Source organism: Lissotriton vulgaris, chromosome 9 (genome assembly GCF_964263255.1).
Source record: "Lissotriton vulgaris chromosome 9, aLisVul1.2, whole genome shotgun sequence".
Lineage (NCBI taxonomy): Eukaryota > Metazoa > Chordata > Amphibia > Caudata > Salamandridae > Lissotriton > Lissotriton vulgaris.
The window spans coordinates 985,053,436-985,073,258 of record NC_141697.1 but is presented as its reverse complement, the minus strand read 5'-3'; the positions used below and the strand labels follow the sequence as shown (position 1 = coordinate 985,073,258).

The 19,823-nt window shown below is 45.3% G+C and overlaps 1 protein-coding gene across 3 annotated transcripts in view; it reads left to right on the top strand.

Annotated features, from left to right (window-relative positions):
• The window catches only part of PAK4 (p21 (RAC1) activated kinase 4), a 223,716-nt gene that overhangs the window by 166,118 nt on the left and 37,775 nt on the right, over positions 1–19,823 (top strand). For all 3 annotated transcript variants that reach the window (XM_086938849.1, XM_086938848.1, XM_086938850.1), the window contains exon 6: positions 8,628–8,754. In XM_086938849.1, coding sequence (XP_086794975.1) covers positions 8,628–8,754 — 127 coding nt within the window. The remainder of the gene's footprint in view (positions 1–8,627; positions 8,755–19,823) is intronic.

Genomic DNA, 19,823 nt, shown 5'->3' with positions numbered 1-19,823 from the left:
CACAAAAATCAAATATCTCGGGTGGGTAGAATAAATAGCACTCTACGAAGTTCTGAATTAATGCTTCTGAAAATAATCCCAGTTCAAGAAGCAAAGAACAATTTTTCTTTTCCTTTTTTCATTTTTGAAAACCTCAGAAATCTGTAACTTGGTCCCTCCCACAAACACCCCTTAAGATATTAAAAACAACTGGTACTCTAAATGTATCTCGAAGGGTGCCTTTGTACGTGGCAGCAAATGTGTTCTTCCTATCAAGTGTCTGTCATAGTATTCGTTAAGTATATTTGTACAGGTCAGCTGTAAGCTAAATCTGAACACATCACTAAATGCTGCTCGTTATCTGCTTGCTTGTTTATGTTGATCTTCAAGTGAGTGAGAAAATGGGGTTCTCTTGCAGTACCCCATACACACATTGATTTTTGTGTACAGGTTGCCAGTATCAATGTTATTTTCCTAAAAACATGTCCACAATTTGCCCCCCTGGAGGTCCCTAGTAAGTGGTACACTGGGTACCCAGGGCCTGGAGTCTGAAGAGGGTCCCCAGGGAGCCCCTTTCTAGGGCCATGCCACTGCCCAGCAGCTGGCATGCCCCATGTGAGGTGAAAAAATGACCAAGTCGACATGGCACACTGCATGTGTCCCATGCCACCTAGCACTGCCTAAGATATAGGTAAATCACCCCTCTAGCAGTTCTTACCAGCCCTAAGGCATGTAGCATATCTGCATGAGGAGATATGCCCCTATGGTATGTTCCTTAATATTGTAAGTGCTAGGGAAGCCATAGAGAGTACATGGGCTGGGAACTTGACAACTTGCATTTCACAGCACCATGATGGCTTCACTGAACCCAGGAGTGTTTGGTACCAAACAGCTCCTTGTAATAAATCCTCTCTGATGCCAGTGTGAGATATATTAAAACATGTGCTCAGAGGTGCCCCCTAAAAATCCACCGACAATACAGGCTTTAGGCAGCAGGCCACACACAGACATGTTTCTGGAACCCGGGGTGGAGAGCCTCCACTCTCTGAGACCAGAAACAATGCACATTCTATGCAGAAGCGTCACCCCTCCTCCCCAGGATGGGCCAGTGTTCGAAGGGGAAGCTTCAAAGGCCTGCCGCCTTTGTAATGCAACCCCTAGCTTCTTCTGCTAGCAGCAGATGGCGGCCCCCAATTTGGAATCTTTTTTTGGGCGGGAAACCCAGCAGGAAAGCTTAGCAGGGATAGGAGGTGTGCCCTCCTTGACAACTCTACCTCTCAGGTGGAGGAGGCGAAGTTAAGGACACTTTTTAGTCTCCTCCATGTTGAAGATGAGTGGACTCCTCCAATCAGAGTTAGTATGCCCCTCCCACAGTAGGGTGGCATACTAGTGGGTGTAGTAACCACAGGTAAGGTGCCCATTGTCCCTACCTAGTACTACCCAAAAACGTCCCCTAAATTTAGTATTTATAGGTCTCACCCAGACCTAGAAATTAGATCTGTGATGACCTAAGAAGCAAGAAGACATCCCTGTAGAGAAGTCTGAAGACCCTGACTGCCTTGGCCCCTGCCCTACCAGCCTGTCAACAGCTTCTGCAAAACTGTGACCTGTATTGCAGCCAGAAACCTTTGAAAGCCTGGGAGGACAGCTGCCTTAGAAGACTCTAATCTCCAATGGACAGCGGACCTGTCCAGAAAAAACCGTATCCAATGGCTCTGGATCCAGATGGAACCGTGATTCCTGCCCACTCTGTACCCGACGCCTATGGCCTGAGTCGGAGTAGCTCACCTGTGCCGCATAGTCTCCCCAGCGATCCTTACCTCATGTCCAGCATGGCTGACCTCTCCTGATCTCCACTGCGCCACCTGCTTTGTGAATTCAGGGGCTCACAGTGAGTGGCTCTGGTAAGAAGACTCTGACGTCGAAAGGCACCCCTGCACCCGAAGCCCCTGGGCCTTGGTGAGCTGAACTGACAGTGCCCCTACGACAACATACATCTCTACGTACCTTTGCTAACGTTGGTCTCCCTCCTGCAATCTCCGGTGCAATGCCTGCAGCTTGTTTGCCCAAATAAAAATCCCCATTAAAAAGCATTGGGAGCCCAGCGTCGAGTTTGCACCCTGCACCCGACCGCCCTGTGCCAATGGTGCTGTATGTTTGGTGCTGCTTTCTGCCCTCATGCTTAACATAACCCCCAAAGCTTGGCCCCTGCAACCGATCTACTTACCTGAAATCAGTGTAGCTCCAGGCACCCCCCAGTCCCCTTTGAAAAGCATGGGTTCAGACCAGGCCACAGTACAGAGTCACCCTGATCAAGTCAACGGAAGAGGTCAGGAAGGTGATGGACTCTGGAGGTCGGGCGGCTTTGGTCATGCTGGATTTGTCGTCGGCCTTCGACACGGTCCACCATACCATCTTGCTGGACCGGCTGGAGGAATGTGGGGTTCAGGGGAAGGCATTAGACATTTTGAGAGCTTTTCTGACCAACAGGGTCCAGGTAGTCGCGTTGGGGACTTTGAGTCGAAACCCTTTCAACCATCTTGTGGGGTCCATCAGGGTTCCTCACTTAGCCCTACCTTGTTCAATGTTTAGGTCTCTTCTCTGGCCCCAGTCATGCGCTCCCATGGGTTTGAACTTACATCTTATGCAGATGACACACAGATTGTGGTGTCACTGCTACCCGGGAGGGAAAATGACGTTGCCAGCAAGTTCCAGGAATGCATGAAAGCTGTGAGCCAATGGATGGCAGGAAAATGTCTAAAACTTAATTCGGCCAAAACCGAAGTAATACTGTTTGGCTCCACGGCTAATTTTTGGGGTCCGAGCTGGTGGCCAGAAGAGATGGGGACTTTGCCCACTCCGGTCAACAAGGTGAAGAACTTGGGCGTCATCTTAGATGAGACTTTCTTACAAACCTCAGGTAAATGCCTTGGCCTCATCCATCCACTGGACATTGAAAATCCTTTGGAAGGTTCTTCCGTTTCTTCCAGGGGAATGCAAAAAAACAGTGGTGACGGCTCTGGTGCTTTCACGATTGGATTATTGTAACAGTCTGCTCCTGGAAGCCCAACAAGGAGTACTCAGCAAGTTACAGATACTGCAGAATGCAGCAGCGCGCCTGTTTATAGGCTTGCCTAAATTTGCGCCCATCTCCCATGAACTAGTGAAATTACACTGGTTGCCAGTAAGGAAGCGGATTCTATTTACAAGTCTGTGTGTTTTCTTCAAGGCGATCCATGGCATAGGTCCAGCATTTCTGGGGCAATACTTTCACTGGCACAAACCCGGAAGACTACTGAGGTCAGCTACTCTGGGATTGATCAGGACCCCACGCATCAGAAAAGTGAGTTGGGGAGGTAGGAGTTTCAGCCGAGGGGCGGCGGTGGACTGGAATGCCCTTCCAGTGGCACTCCGACTGTCCCCTGAGCTTATGACCTTCCGGCGAAAGTTAAAAACATGGCTTTTTGTAAATTAACCTGGGGATTTAGTTTTGGGAGCGCCAGGACACCGTAAGGTAACAGTGCGCTTTACAAGTGTCAAAATAAATAAATAAATAAAATAAATAAATAAATAAAAGCATTTGTGGCTCCAGGCAGCCCCAGTCCCCATTGAAAAGCATTGGGTCAAACTCTGATTTTTTACCTCTGCCCCCGGCTGGCCCTGTGCCACTGACCCTTGCTGACTTTTGGCCCTGAAGAGTGGAATTGTAAGTGCATTACTTACCTGTTTAAGTGCAAAATTGTTTTCCCCATAGGAAAACATTGAACTGTTCTGAAAAGTTTCGAAGTGTTGATTTTTCAAAGTGAAAAGTGTTTTTATTAAAAAAAAAACTTACTTACCTTATTGCGAGGTCTTGGTCTTTAAATAATATACAAACAAAGTATTTTTTTTCTAAAATTAGTGCAGATCTCCTACTTGTCGTTTGTCCATTATTGTCAATGTAGGGCAATACATTTCTTACACTCCTCTGTGTTAAGCCTAAGGCTGCTCGCCCACACTACCACTCATAGAGACTTTGGGTTTAACATTGAGCCCTATACACCTCTGGACTCTGTGCACGGTATAACTACCTAGTGGTAATACCGTACACGTGCACATTCTACCATTGTCTCATGCTGATAGGCGCATTTTACCCTGCTGTGTTATCTTCTCTTTCATTGGGCACATCACTCTTAGGTTTTTTTTTGGACTGCATTTGTATTTTTGATACAAAAGTCCGGGACCTTCAGTGTTTGATGATGGATACCAACTTGACCTGCGCATTACATTCCGTTTGCCTCATCCAAAGCTCATAAAAGTGATGGGTGCTTTATGCTTGGACTGTTGTCACTGGGGTGAAATGGAGATCAGAGGACTTTGGTCTCCGATGAAGCAGCGCCACTACATCCATCTCCTAGAGCTGTGTGCCATTCAACTGACCCTCAAAGCCTTTTTGCCTTACATTAAGGCTCATCTGTCTGGGTCCTGAGGGACAAAACGACTGCCATGTGGTACTGCAACAAGCAAGGTGGTATAGTGACCTGTAGCCTTTATCCATAGGCTTTCAGACTGTGGCATTGGACCCTTAATGTCATATCCCTAACGGTCTGCCACCTTGTGTGTTCAGTGAATGTCGAGGCTGGCAAGCTCAGCAGGCCTCATCTTCCTGATCATAATTTGCGTCAGCTCCTGGAGGTGGCACAGGAGGCTTCACCTTATTGTCTGTTCGCAGCCTCCAAGCACATGCAGTACCTAGCCATTTGCATCTGTAAATCCATCCTCAAGGTTATCTGGGACTGTTGTTTATGTCTTCGAAGGGACTCCAGATATCTGTATGCATTTCTGCCTCTGCTGCTGTTTTCTTGGGTCTTGAGGCGATCCACATGCAACTCATTCTGAGAGCTCCATTTGTGTCGGGAGTGGAGTAAACAAGGGGGGTGGGGTAACATCTTCTGCCTGGGATAGTGATTGTTTTTGTGGTTGCTCATTGCATGTCCAAAATGCATCTATGTTTGCTGTTGTCTACTTTATTATGTGGTGTGAGAATAGGAGGACGATCCTGTACTTGCTAAGCATTCTGACGGTTTGCTTGTTTTATCTCTGCCTCCGAAAGGCTTTGTTTGGGTACTGTTAAATTTTTGTGTGGTAATCCAACCCAAAATACTCAGGCTACACCAGGATGGAAGAGAGAATCTTTAATCACTGCAGCCCTCCTGCAGCATCGGAAACAAACTGTACTGTATTCTTAAGGCAATACAGTAATTAACACTGCATTGAGCCTTTTGCTACCACAGGTACTCTGAGGGTTTGGGTGTATTATTTATAAGGTATGGTTGTGCGACCTTACCATGTAATACACTCGCACAAAAGGTCTTGAGGGCAGCCTGGCTCATTTGTGAAGCCTTTAGCTCAACCTTGGGTAATGGCTTCAAGCAGCAATGCTTAAACAAAGGAGCTATTGTAACCCATTTAGAGCACCAAACGACGAAATAGGATAATTCACACACCACAAAAGAAATCCAACACCAGTTTATAAATATAGATTATATTTTTATGAATTTTTAGCATCCAAGATGAACAGAATTCCCCCGGAGAGTTCTGGGGATAGATTTGTAAAGGAAATTTATAACTCAGTACTTTCAAGCACAACCACAAACAAGCAATTGTAACTTCAAAAAAGTTTGTAAGAGGTATTTGGCCTCCTCCGCCAGACTGGGGTGACCAAATCTGGTCTGGTGCTCTGGAGCAACTTTCCCTCAAGCCAGGAGCCACAGGCAAAGTCCTCTCTTCTCCAGCCCAAGGTGCAGCCCCTCTTTGACAAGTCCAGGGGTTAACAGGGCAGTCCTTCTTTCTGCCCTTTCTCATGTTCTAGAGTGATTCGAGGTTCAGTGGACCAGGGAGGCCATATTTATGCTCCGAGACACGTCGGGGAGGGGGGGTGATGCGGCCACTAGAATCCCTCTCGCCCTGTGATGACCTCTGGCTATGGTTGGCATCTAAAAATCCCAGGGTGCACTATTCTGCCCACTCTGAAGATATGAGCCCTTCCTTGGATGTTAGGAGTTTGGTAGCCCACCCTAGAGGTGTGGCTACCTGTGAGAAAACCACTGGGTAACTGGTTTCAGCCCTGGTCTCCTGCCGCTGTTCTGGATGCAATTTTGAAAAGATACAGGATGCACACCTTTCTTTTTTCATCCTCAAATGTTATCGATTGTAATCAGTTTTGTTTCTGGATTGTGTGCAAATTTGCTAAGCGCCTGGCCTCTTGGCACTGGGGTACTATAACAAAGAAGTGGGGCGACCAATCGTCCCAAGCATATGCACAGCTCATGGTTAGCTATCTTGGCAACAATGTTTCCAATTAGTTCCTCATTTTTTATCTTCCTGCTTACACCTTTGTAATCACTCGTAATCTCACTCCTCTCATGCTTCCATTCGAATCCACCCGCTCCGTGTGTATGCTAATTTTCAAGTTTCTACTGTTCAAGCCGCGCCCATCCGGACCTTTGTGCAAGAACATGACGTAAAGCATAAATTCATTCAAGGCAGTGTTTATTTGGTAGACATAACCCAATGCATTTCGGGCTCAACGCCCTTCTTCGGGGATCACTACAAATGATCAAAAAAAACCACAGCATTAAAATCTACACATTTAACGCAAGTTTCTTCATTTGAGCACCTAATATACGTTGTTTGAAACTCGTAAAAATTCATGAACCACATAGCCTTCACACTTTACTGAAAACATTTCCAATTACGATGGAATCTTCTGATTAACTCCCCTGCCCTTCGTGACGCCTCCCGACTCAGTTCGTGAAACCAAGTTATACCCTTTATTTCAATAACTTCTCTAGTACGTGTGTAACCCACTATAAAACACGATGTTAACCACACGTTGTTCCTCTCTCGTTATGTGCATTACCTGCCTCTCAAGTTTTTCCTTTCCCCGTTGTCACTCATACCCTCCCTCTCATCCGACCTGCGTTCTAAGGTTGTTACCTTTTTCAACTCAACAGAGTCCTCTCCTTTCCAATGTGAAAACGCCATACACCCATCCCTTTAGAGACTTCCGTCTAAAGGGATGGGTGTTCAGGTAGATGCAAGCCTGTCTACCTGAACAAAGGGCAGGCCTCGAAAAATCATAAAAATGTTACTAGACCTGCACGTCTAGTGACTTAAAGTCTACTTGACCTAAATATAATGCTCTTGACCCATAAACTGGTTTAAAATTGTGATCCTGGGCAAATATTTCAAATTCACTGAGACACCATTTTCTTTATCACATATGTGAGAGCACATTCAAACATACGAGTTCAGCATCTCCTGTACAAAAAATACTTTTGCTTGATTTAATAGGCTAAACCTTTGCTCCATAGTATAATACACATTTAGCCACATGTAGAATACATATGACCTTTGTATTGCCTCTTAGTTCATTAACAACATTTCCATCAGGACGGGGAAGCAATGTTTCTCAAATAATGAATAAACATTATCACTTTTAACAAATGCATACCGAAAGCATGAAGTGGTAGCACACTCATTTGCGATCAGCAGATTTTCCATTGAAATAGCCACAAAATTTCCCATTGACATGCGGTTTTAGTGATAAAACTATATAGTGTCCAAACAGTCTTTAGAAATCGATTTTTTGCAAATATCTGTCATTTGCACCTCAACAAGTAAAGTGTTCAGATTAGTTTTGCTCCTATTTAAATCTTGATTTGCATTACACTTCTGAATGACAAAAAATGTGCTTTCGTAGTTCCTGATATGTTTTAATATTTATACTATTCATTTACAAGCTGTTTAAATGTGTGTTAAAAAAACTGACATTGTACAGACTTTTGCTTTACCATGATTATTAGATCACTGACATTTGATCTCTGTCCTTGAACAGACAGCAAATGTGTCAAGATAAAAACAAGATTTAAATGAGTTTTAATTGCGCTTTCACTTTCTGAATGATCAGAACACCTTTCCCCACATTTTCCTAACACACTCCCCGAACCTGGGGATGACGGGAATCTAGTAGATAGTGATCAATGACCGATCAATTAACATTGCAATATTGACACAATTCCCTACCTATTCTTCTGGGTGTAGGAAATCTGTCGGACCCAGGAGGGCTAATCGGAAAGGGGAGAATGTTCTCTCAAACTGTCCTACTAACCAATCTAAACCAACCTGTCAGCATTATTTGTGTTTCTAACCCGTACCAGATCCTAGAGTAAGCGGTGGGGTTGGGTTGGCAGGGGATTCGACAAACGACCAAACGGAAAAAGTTAAATAAATAAATAATTTTCCCTCGTCTGTCGAAATCCCCCACCCAGCCCTCCGCTCTTAACTGCACATGCCGCAGCTGTTTAAGTCTTCAGTTGTAATACCTTTGGAGATGCAAGTGCCTAAGCACTGCCCAGTAATAGCTGACTGCCCTTGGGACATCCCCCAACCCCCCGCCTTCCCCATTCACAGACATCATAGTCTACCCCTTCTGTGAATTGACACTTGGTAGTGCATGATGTTGTATGTTTGTGTTAGACTCTCATTAAGCTGTGCATGCATAAATCCCCCCACTTGGGGGGCATTAACCTGAGATGGGTGTTATATTTTTGAGTATTGTGCTGCCATAACTTTCATGTACCTTTTCTTTCCTGCACGACCTGTAGAATGAATGAAGAACAGATTGCAGCTGTTTGTTTGTCCGTTCTAAAAGCGCTGTCTGTACTTCATGCTCAAGGCGTCATTCATCGAGACATCAAGAGTGATTCAATTCTGCTGACACATGATGGCAGGGTAAGTAGCAACTTCAGAAGGTGTTCGTGCGGGACTCAGCAAATGTGAACTTGGGATTAATAACCAAAACAGGTCGAGGGGTTGTGGGAGTGCAAGATAAGTAAGTGCCATACAGTTGGAGGGGGTGATATAGAAAGGATGCATAGAAGAGTGAGGGTCAGCGGTGTGAATGGGAATAATTGTAGGAACTGGTGTATGTGAAGTAGAAGTAGTGATTAGAACGGACGGGAAGGTGTGGGACAGGATACCATAGAGGTTAAAATGGTGAAAGAAGATGTGGGTGCAATAGAAGTCCAACTGGGAGCAGTGGAGATGATAATTGTAGATGGCGGAGTCAGGATGGAGATATAGCTGGTTTCGATGATGAACTGTCAGTGGTGCAGAGCAGAATGTGATGAAATTGCTATGGTGAGGTAGAGCTTGTGATAGTACTATGGGCAACAGTCTGATGAAGGATGGAATGGGGTCTAACACCGACCTTGGTGTGTTAGTCCTAGTGTGGGGATGCAAAGGAATAGATTTGGTAGACTTGTTTGGGTCTGGCACAGCATGATGTGGATTGTATTGTTTGATAGTCCTGTATTGCTAAACCTGGGTACAAGGACATTTGAGGTGTGTGAATAAGAAACCGTGGTAAGGTATTGATTGTGACAAACACCAGTGTGGAATTGATGAAGACTTAGGTGTGCCCGTGTTATGAAATGACATTGCATATTTCAGCATATCTTGGGACTCTGAAGTCTGTTGTAATGTATAAAATAACGTTGCTGCACATGTGTGCAGCATTCAAAGCAATGTTTTTTTGAGCTCGCTTGCAGATCATAATCCATATAGTATTACTTTTTTTCCAAATTGCCTAGTGGTTATCTGTGGTGAAGAGCAAATGCTAATTATATCCTTTGCCAACCTTGTTTGCAAAAAGTGTTGCAGTCCTTCTTTCATGTCCCCAAATATTATCACCCCAATCATTCCACCAGTGTTTGATCATTCATAGTGACACATTGATTATTGCATTTGTCAGACTAGCAGTACTAGCTATGTTAATTACATAGTTATATTAAAGACGGTTGTAAAACTTGAGTGAGCCCTTAAAAGAAGTTAATCACACATGTTTTTACTTTAAACAAAATAATTATTTGAAAAATGTTTGTTTGAGGCATGTGAGCTGTAGATCACATGCTGTGCATAACCCACCATCTAGTTTTGGGTCTGGATGTTTGCACTTTGTTTTTGTTAGAAAAAGTCTTTTCCAGTCACATAGTAGGTGACTCCTTTCGGTGATAGTGTGCATGGGCATCGACTCCATAGTTAGATTGTTTGTTTTTTTCCGCCAACAGGTTCGGATGTGAATTGCTGCGCCCCGGTTCGGCACCGTTTCTCGGGATCCCTTTGAAGCTCAATCCACTACCCTCAGTGGTATTGTTTCTCGATCGCGTTTCCCATTCTCCGCATATCATTTTGGCAAAGGCCTTCGATCGGAAGACTTGTGGAGGTACGTTGGGCCTTCTCACACCGGGCTTCAGTGGAAGAGCCAGGTCTTGAGGTTCTACCTGAAGGTGTGCAGGCTGGGGGCGTCTGATGATTGGGAGCTCGACCCAGACCTTTGCTGCGACGTAGGAGTAGGCTCTTCTGCCTGCTCTGTTCCTGCGGATGCGTGGGGTTTTTGCCAGGTCGAGGTTGGCGGATCGGAGGTTTCTTTTGGGTACGTGGAAGGAGACCCTCTCTCTGGTAGTTTCCAACGCTCGCTAGAGAGCTAACTCACAGACCACAAGTGAGGCCCCTCCTCCTGATAAGGAGTCCAAATTAATTGATGCCTCGGGCAAAAGAGTAGCGTTGCAAGCAGCCAATCCTTGGTGTACTGCTAATGCACAAGCTTTGTTAGCTTGCTACGATAGGGCTTATTTTGATGGGTTAGAGAGTCTATTGCAATTTCTAACTGAGTATAAATCAAAGGCTAATGACCTTATTCAGGAGGATAAGTTAATCAGAAATACCTCCTTCAGGTGTGTCTTAGACGCTGCAGACACAGCAACCCGCACAGTAAATACCAACATATTGCTACGCAGGCATGCTTGGTTGAGAATTTCTGGATTTAAACCTGAGGTGCAAGCCTCTATTCTCAACCAACCATTTGACAAGGAACACCTCTTTGGCCCAGAAGTTGACACTACGTTGGATAAAATGAAAAAAGACACCGTTGTCGCAAAATCCATGGGGGCTTTGCAGTTACCTTCAAATAGGGGATCATTTTGTCGCTTCTAACATAACAACGGTACGGGATGAGGCAGAGGCAACACACACTTCCCCTGCAAGTAACAATCAGTGACTTCTTTCCCCTACCCCCGATCATTCCACTCCTGTCGGGGGACGTCTCTCGCAGCTTCTTCGTGTCTGGAATACTATCACCTCAGACAATGGGTTCTACAATCTATCCAATATGGTTACTGCCTGGAATGTACAGACACTCCCCCATACATTCTTCCAAGATCACATGCAATGTCGCAGGAACATCTTACCCTTTTAAAAACAGAAGTTCTCTCCCTGTTAGAAAAAGGAGCAATCAAATTAGTCCCATGTACTTCTGAATTCCCAAGAAGGACAGCTCTCCTAGGCCTATACTAGACCTCAGAGAACTAAATCTATACATTCAATCAGACCACTTTCACATGGTCACTCTCCAACAAGTGCTTACGCTCCTTCAACAATGCGACTTTCTGTCCACTCAGGACTTAAAGGACGCCTATTTCCATATCCCAGTACATCCTGCTCATGGCAAATACCTAAGGTTCGTAATAGCAGGACCGCATTATCAGTTCAAGGTGCTCCCATTCGGAGTAACTACCGCACCCAGAGTTTTCACCAAGTATTTAGCAGTAGTCGCAGCTCATCTTCGAAGACAACACATTCAAGTCTTCCCATATCTGGACAACTGGCTCACAAAAGCCAGCTTGCGAGAAGCTGTCTCCATCACACTCCCAAAACAGTGTAGTTTTTCCATGATCTGAGATTCACAGTGAAGCTGTCCAAGTCTCACCTACAGCCATCCAAAACACAGGCGTATCGGGGAGCTACAATAGATACACAAAAGGCTTTGGCCTATCCCAATGTGGCCAGAATCTGCAACATGCAGACTCTACTCTGCCAGTTCCAGCCTCAACACTCATTGCCAGCTCGAGTGTTCATGCAGTTACTAGGGATGATGGCGTCTTGCAGACTAATAGTACCTTACGCAAGTCTTCACATGCGCCCGCTCACGAGTGCTTAGCACCTCAGTGGACCAGGCTCAGGGTCTGTTATCAGATCTAGTGTTGGTTGGTGGACGGCCGCACCCATTGCTCTCTGTAGTGGTGGAATACCCAAAACCTTTCAAAAGGGCAGCCCTTCATCGACCCAGTTCCACAGATAGTGTTAACAGCAGAGGCATTGCTCACTGGTTGGGAAGCTCATCTCCACACGCACACAGTTCGGGGCATGTGGAGCCTGCATCAAAAGCAGATTCACATAAATCATCTAGAGCTGCTAGTAATTTTTCTAGCGCTAACAGCATTTCAAGTTCATCCAGTAGGCAAAGCTGTCCTGATCTGTACAGACATTACAGCAATGTACTGAAAAACAAAAACAAGGGGGGACACACTCTCTCCAGCTGTCGCAGCTAGCACCGAACATCTATGAATTGGGCTATACCTCACAGAATGTTTCTCCTTGCAGAACACCTTCCAGGAGTAAACAATCAAATTGCATATCTGCTCAGTGGTCAAAGACAACAGATCCACGAATGGGAACTCCACCCTCCTGTTCTCCTCCTATTCTTCCAAATGTGGGAATTTCCAGACGTAGATCTCTTCGCCACAATCAAAACGCTAAATGCCCAAACTTCGCATCCAGTCATCCACACCCATTGTCCAAGGGCAATGCACTATGGATGAAATGGTCAGTGATATTTGCCCTCACCAAAAACTACACCTCACTCCCAATTTGCTCACTCGGAGCCTTGGAGAGGTAAGACATCCAGATCCCAGTCATCTCAACCTTGCGATCTGGCACCTGTTATCTTAAAGTTTGGCTACCTTTTCTTCCGCTAGCCTGCATGAACATTATCAAAGAGCTAGACGTCCTACCACTAGAGCATTGTATGCAGCAAACTGGAAGCGATTTGTGATATATTGTAATAACACTCAAATAGCTCCACTGGACGCTTCAGTTCAAAACATAATTTGCGATTTACTACATCTGCAGCGTTCCAATTTAGCGTACTCCTCCATACGCTTACATCTTGCTGCAATAGCTGCATACTTACAGGACAGACAACATCTGTCTCTTTTTAGAGTGCCTGTCATCAAAGCATTTATGGAAGGACTTAAAAGAATCATTCCTCCAAGGCTTCCACCTGCTCTAGTAAGGATTCTCAACATTGTCCTCACCAGGCTAATGGGTCTACCCTTTGAACCATTGCATATGTTTGAAATATAATGTCTTACTTGCAAGGTAGCTTTCCTCATAGCTATCACATCTCGGAGGAGAGTGGGTGAGCTTCAGGCACTAACCATGGAAGAACCATTCTTGCAAACACATAAAAACAAAGTGGTTCTTCTAACCAACCCTAAATTTCTACCGAAGGTCATATCAACCAATCTGGTGAGGTACCTGTGTTTTTCCTTCAACTAGATTATGTGGCAGAAAGTGCTTTACACATGTGAAAAGAGCAATTCTTTACTACATAGAAAGGACAAAACCTTTCTGCAAGACAAAACAGCTATGTTCGAGGCATATAAGCTGCAGATTCTACACTTTGCATTAGATCGCCACCTGGTGTTGGGCTCTAATGATTGCATGTTGTTGATGTCTTGGAAGAAGTCTTTTGTAGTCACGAGATAGGTGACTCCTCCCTTGGATGATAGTGCCCATGGGCATCGGTTCCATCCTTAGATTGTTTTTTTCCGCCACTGGGTTCGGATAAAACTTTTCCGCTCCGGATTGAAATATACTTTTCAAGTACTTCGACGCGTAAAAACATATTCAAACTTCACCAAACTACTTTCGATATCGATAAACGTCGACTTGACTCAATCACCTCGATTCCGGTTGTCGTCGCGGGCCGTTGGGCCTATCCACGCCGTGAGGCCTACACCTCATGGAAAGGACGCCATTCAAAAGATGCCCCAAGTGTGGAGCAAAGTTTCCACGCAGTGACCATCATGAGGTCTGTAACCTGTGCTTATCGCCAGAACACAACGAATCCAGCTGTACAGCTGTGCATCCTTTCGATCCAAGAAGACCATTCGAGATCGGAGGACCCGTCGACACGACATGCAGAGATCGGCTTCGGAACCAGTGGATATCTTCGACGAAGAGGTTCCGCTCATCCCCGAAGAAGATTCAGGCGATCTCCAAATCGTATCTGGGGCAGACGACTCCGATGACTCCATACCATAGGGTCAGCGTGTGAGTACTACTGCCCCTGCCCCATACCCTGCACCCAAATCTAAGGCAAAGGTCAACACTCCGCCTCCGGGCCCCAGTCGTGACCAAAAAAACACTTTGAAAGCCCGGCTCAGAAGAAAATACTCAAGCCTTCTGGTAGCTCCTTACCGAGCAAGCCGCATGTGCCTATCCCACCAGCTCCCTCGGCACCGAAACCGAAAGAAGTCCCGGCTCCGAAACTGTCGACTTCTAAAGACAAATCTATGAAGCGAGCGCCTGACGCCTCGAGGCCGACTAGACCAGCTTCTACTGCGCAGCCAATATCTTCGGTACTGAAACCTACAAGGCCTGATTCCGATGTGCTCAAGCCCTCGAAACAGCCTACGACTCCGAAAACAATACCTTCAGTGCCAAAACCTGCGCCAAAGGACACAGTAACAACTCCTACAGCTAAAAACGAGCGTCAACTACGCCCGGACCGAAAAAATCGTTCTGCAAGGAGAAGACCTTTTCCAACCTGATCCTCTACAAAAGAAGATCTACATTGACCCAAAGAAAGGTCCTGTATCCACTACACCACACAGGAAAAGGAAGTCAGACACAGCACCTACACCTGTAGTGCCTGTCAAGAAGGACTCGGCATCATCTCCTATGAACCCTTCTTCTCCTATACTTCCTTCTCCTTCATATCCTGTTCCTCTTAACATTTCACCTCCAAATTCTCCTGAGAACTCTCCTCCTCATTCTTCACCACATACACCTCCAAATGATGATGAGTATAGCATAGGGGGAGGCGCTGACCCAGAGGAGCCTTTTCCCTACCCTATTGAAGATCCAGATTGGGAGTACCCAAACCCACAAGATGTGCCAGATATTCCTGACCCACATTCATATCCATCAAAACCTTTTCCCCCAGAAGACAATATTGGGTTTGGGCACTTACTAAATAGGGCTGCCATCTATCATGGGGTCACCATGCATTCAGATGAGGCAGAGGAAGACTTTTTATTAGATACTTTTGAACAATCACAAAGTCCATTCAAATTCTGCCTATGATTAAAGGGGTCATCAAACATGCTCCTGAAGTATTTAAAGATCCTACGTGCTAGGATTCTAAACCCTAGAATTGAGAAAAAGTACATGCCTGCTCCTGGGGATCCTGCCTACATTAAAGGACAGCTACCCTTAGATTCCCTAGTCGTGTCAAATGCTAGAAAAAGAGCAAACTCACAAACATCAGGTGAAGCACGACCCCCTGATAAAGAATCTAAGGTGATAGATGCTTCAGGCAAAAGGATAGCTGCACAAGCTACCAATGCATGGCGTATAGGTAACACATAAGCCCTCCTTGAAATATATGACAGAGCTCACTATGATCAGTTAGAGACACTACTACAACATCTACCTGACCAATATAAGGTCGCAGGCAAACAACCTTATACAAGAAGGCAAGTTAATTTCAAATGCCTCAATCAAGTGCGCACTTGATGTAGCAGACACTGCATCTAGAGCTGTAAACACTAGTGTCCTACTTAGACATCATGCGTGGCTACGCATTTCAGGATTTAAGCAGGAAGTGCAAACTACCATCTTAAATCAGCCATTCAACCAACCTCAATTGTTTTGGCACAGCACTTGAGAAAATGAAGAAAGACACCGATACTCCTTTTGTCTCTCCTTCTATAGAGGAGGCTCCAAACAAACTGAAGCAGACAATACTGCTTCCTTCAAATCCAATACACAGACATCCTCCAGTAAAGGGTATTTTAGAGGAGGCTATAGAGGCAACAACAATAAAGGAAGAGGTTGAGGTAACAATAATAATCGAACCTCTTCCACCACAAAACAGTGACTTCCCTCTGATCCCCCAACAGCACTCCACTCCTCTAGGGGGCAGAATAACACAGTTCCTACCTGTCTGGAATTCCATCACAACAGAAAGGTAAGTTGGCTACTGCCTGGAACTTACAACTACCCCTCCACACATACCACCCAGGCTGCGTCCAATGTCTGCAGAACATCTTACACTGCTCAAACAAGAAGTCCTATCACTCCTTCAAAAGCTGTATTTTCTATTACCCAAAAAGGACGGGACACTAAGACCAATTCTCGATCTCAGGCCCCTCAATCATTATATACACTCAGATCATTTTCATATGGTCACTTTACAACAAGTGCTCCCATTGCTGCAACAAGGCGACTTCCTGACAACACTAGATCAAAGGACGCCTACTTCCACATTCCTATAAATCCTTCTCACAGGAAGTATCTGAGGTTTGTACTGGAGGGACAGCATTAGCAATTCAAAGTCCTTCCATTCGGGGTAACAACTGCACCAAGAGTGTTCACAAAGTGCCTAGCAGTAAAGGCAGGGTATGCTCAGACGTGAGTCCCTTGCTTACTTTGCCACTGGATTCAAGCAAGCCAGGCTGAAGGCGGCTGGAATGCCAGAAACCGGTCCTCGGAAGCTTGTTTCCGGTCCAGGGAAGACATGGCTTGGCAGTTCGGGCTGGACTGTTCCCATGGGGCACAGGGTCAGACTGATTTGCATATAGCCATGTCTGAACTGGGGTGGCAGAGTGGGCTAAAGAACGGTGATGGATTAAACCCAGATCTTTTGACTGGGTGTGAGTGTTTGATTGATTCAGATGCTCCGTCCATCACCACCCCCTTTTGTACCGCTTTTAGCAGTAGTAGCAGCACATCTCAGAAGACAACAGATACATGTCTTCCCATATCTAGACAATTGGCTCATAAAAGCCAAGTCATTCAATCAGTGTGTCCAACACATATCTCAGACAAGTCAAACATTGCACGACTTAGGGTTCACAACACCAAGTTGCACCTACAGCCGTCTCCTGTAAATCAATATTTAGGGGCTACAATAAACACGTCTACAGCTCTAGTGTATCCACGTCCAGCAAGGATACAGAGCATTCAAGCTTTAGTCACAAAGTTTCAACATCAACACTCTCTCCCAGCCAGAGTGTTCATGAGACTATAGGCATAATGGCATCTTGCATCTTTATTGTGCCATATGCAAGACTGCAAATTCGTCCGGTACAGGAATGTCTAGCACAACAGTGGAATCGGGCTCAAAGACAACTAACAGACCTGGTGTTGGTGGACAGCCGCACACATCGCTCTCTGCAGTGGTGGAACATCAAAAACTTGACAAAAAGGCGCCCGTTCCTCGAACCTGTTCCACAAAAAGTACTTACAGCAGACGCATTTCACAGGATGGGGAGCCCACCTCCTACATCATACAACTCAAGGGCAATGGACCATTCAACAAAGATCATTCCATATCAACCACCTAGAGCTGCTAGCAATATTCTTAGTGCTCAAAACTTTACAAGTACAAAACAAAGCTGTCTTAATCTGGACGGACAACATGACAGCCATGTACTATATACAAAAACAGGGGGGACACACTCTTTACAGCTGTCCCAGCTTGTACAGAACATTTAGAGATGGGCCATTTCACAAAACATATATCTGTTAGCAAAAAACCTTCCAGGAGTTCACAATCAGATAGCAGATCTGTTAAGTCGACAGACACAACAGATTCACGAATTGGAACTACATCCGCAAGTTCTTCTAGCATTATTTCACAAATGGGGTCATCCAGACACAGATCTGTTAGCCACACACGAAATCGCAAAATGCCCAACCTTCGCCGCCAGGTTTCCACACCCACTGTCCAAGGGCAATGCGATATCGATGAACTGGTCAGGCAGATTTGCGTACGCTTTTCCGCCACTACCACTAATAGTGCGCAAGCTACGACAACAGTCGCTCAAACTGATTTTAGAAGCTCCCACGTGGGCACGCCAACCGTGGTATACAACACTGCTAGAAATATCTCTAGTTCCATACCTAAAACTATGTCTGACACTATCCCTGCTAACGCAGAACCATGGAGACATCCAGACCCAAGCCAACTGAATCTGGGATCTGGCTCCTGAGGTCTTAGAGTTTGGTTATTTTAACCTAACACTAGACTTCTGAATATCATTAGAGAAGCCAGAAGACCTACTACTAGAGCTTGCTATTCGGCTAAATGGAAAAGATTTGCCATTTACTGCAACAATAACCAAATTGATCCCCTAGATGCTTCCATCCAAAATATCATTTGCTACCTTCTACATTTACAAAGATGTAACTTGGCATATTCATCTATACGGTACTGTCGTCGATGTATTAGAGAAATTACATCTATGTGTTTGTCAAGTTAGGTGGGCACCTCGTGATCTATAACAGGGTTCCCATCAGTCACCACTCGGAACCGCCCTTCATCATTTGGGATTCCTGTATAGCCATTCGACAGGAGCCGGCATAGTGGAGGAGATATTTAAACCTCTGTTGTTACCGATGCCGTCCTTGATGGACAGAGTCTCACAGGCTATTTAAAAGCTAGAGAAAAAGGTGAGAGTGACTGATTGTGCAGTGCATATGGTGAGTGTAAGAGTGAAACTAAAATTGGGTGAGGGGGCAAACAAATTACTTTATTCCGTGTTTTGCCTACTCCACCAATGTTAAAAAGCAGTGGGGTAAATTAAACAAATATTTACCCAGGAATATTGGTCAACATGTTTCTGCAATTAAAGGACCACCGAGTCCATTGCATTCATCAGGACCTATTTTAACTTAAGCTACTGCAATAGTGAGGGGTATTAAAAAGTGACTACAAAAAATAAATAAATCTGCGACCTTAATGGAGATCACCTGGATCCTCTAGGTGTCGTCTGTTTCCGCAGTTTGTTGTATGTCACTACTGAAAAGACAAACATAACAGACAATAGTGACCACATAAGTTTGCATGCAGTTGAAATGAGTACACTTAAAACTACATATCCTAATCCTTTCTCAAGGGTATACGATTAGGTTTTTCATGTTATCTGGCACATAAAGACTTCTGATAATCTTTCATGGCAGTTTACTTCATCTTACCATTATAGACAAAGTAGTAGGCTGCGCCTCGCCTGGCAACGGCTCAGGACTCGAGGGAAGCACCGCTCTGAAGGGGGAAAGGAAGCAAAGAACAGAGGATGTCACTGCTCCTTTAAATAGTCCAATAATAGTATCAAGGCAACTATAAGGCTTTGTCAAGTATTTGCAGAGAAAAAACGGCCGACCGTTATATCTATCAGCCATGTGCAAAACTGTTTAGTTGGTTCTGTTCGTTATTTACTGAGTGCTGTGCATAGCGTGTCTTTGCATCTCGCGCTACTAGTTTACTGTGGGCGAGACAGTTCACGAAATGAAAGTCGCTCGGTAAAGTATTGTAAGCGACAACATCCAAGAAAACTACGCAGTTTGAAGCACCCAAAGAATAAATGATAAAGTATCCCTGGGCATGTGTAGCGCCTACCTGTCCGTCGGTACCTCGCCGCCTTCCTCTGAGCCGATGGGGAGGTGGCGAGGTACCGCGGGCGCATTGGTTAAAAGCGCCTCAGTGATTGGGCATGCGGCGGTCACATGGTGTTAATAAACCAATCGGCGTACAGCTATTCCATCAGTGTCAGATAGACAGCTATCTACACCGCGATTCGCTGGCGCCCGGTCACGTGGTCCAGCCCTAGAACGGGTGTTTCTATTGGTTGGAAACCCCGCTTCTATGGGAACGGGGGGTAAATATAAACATG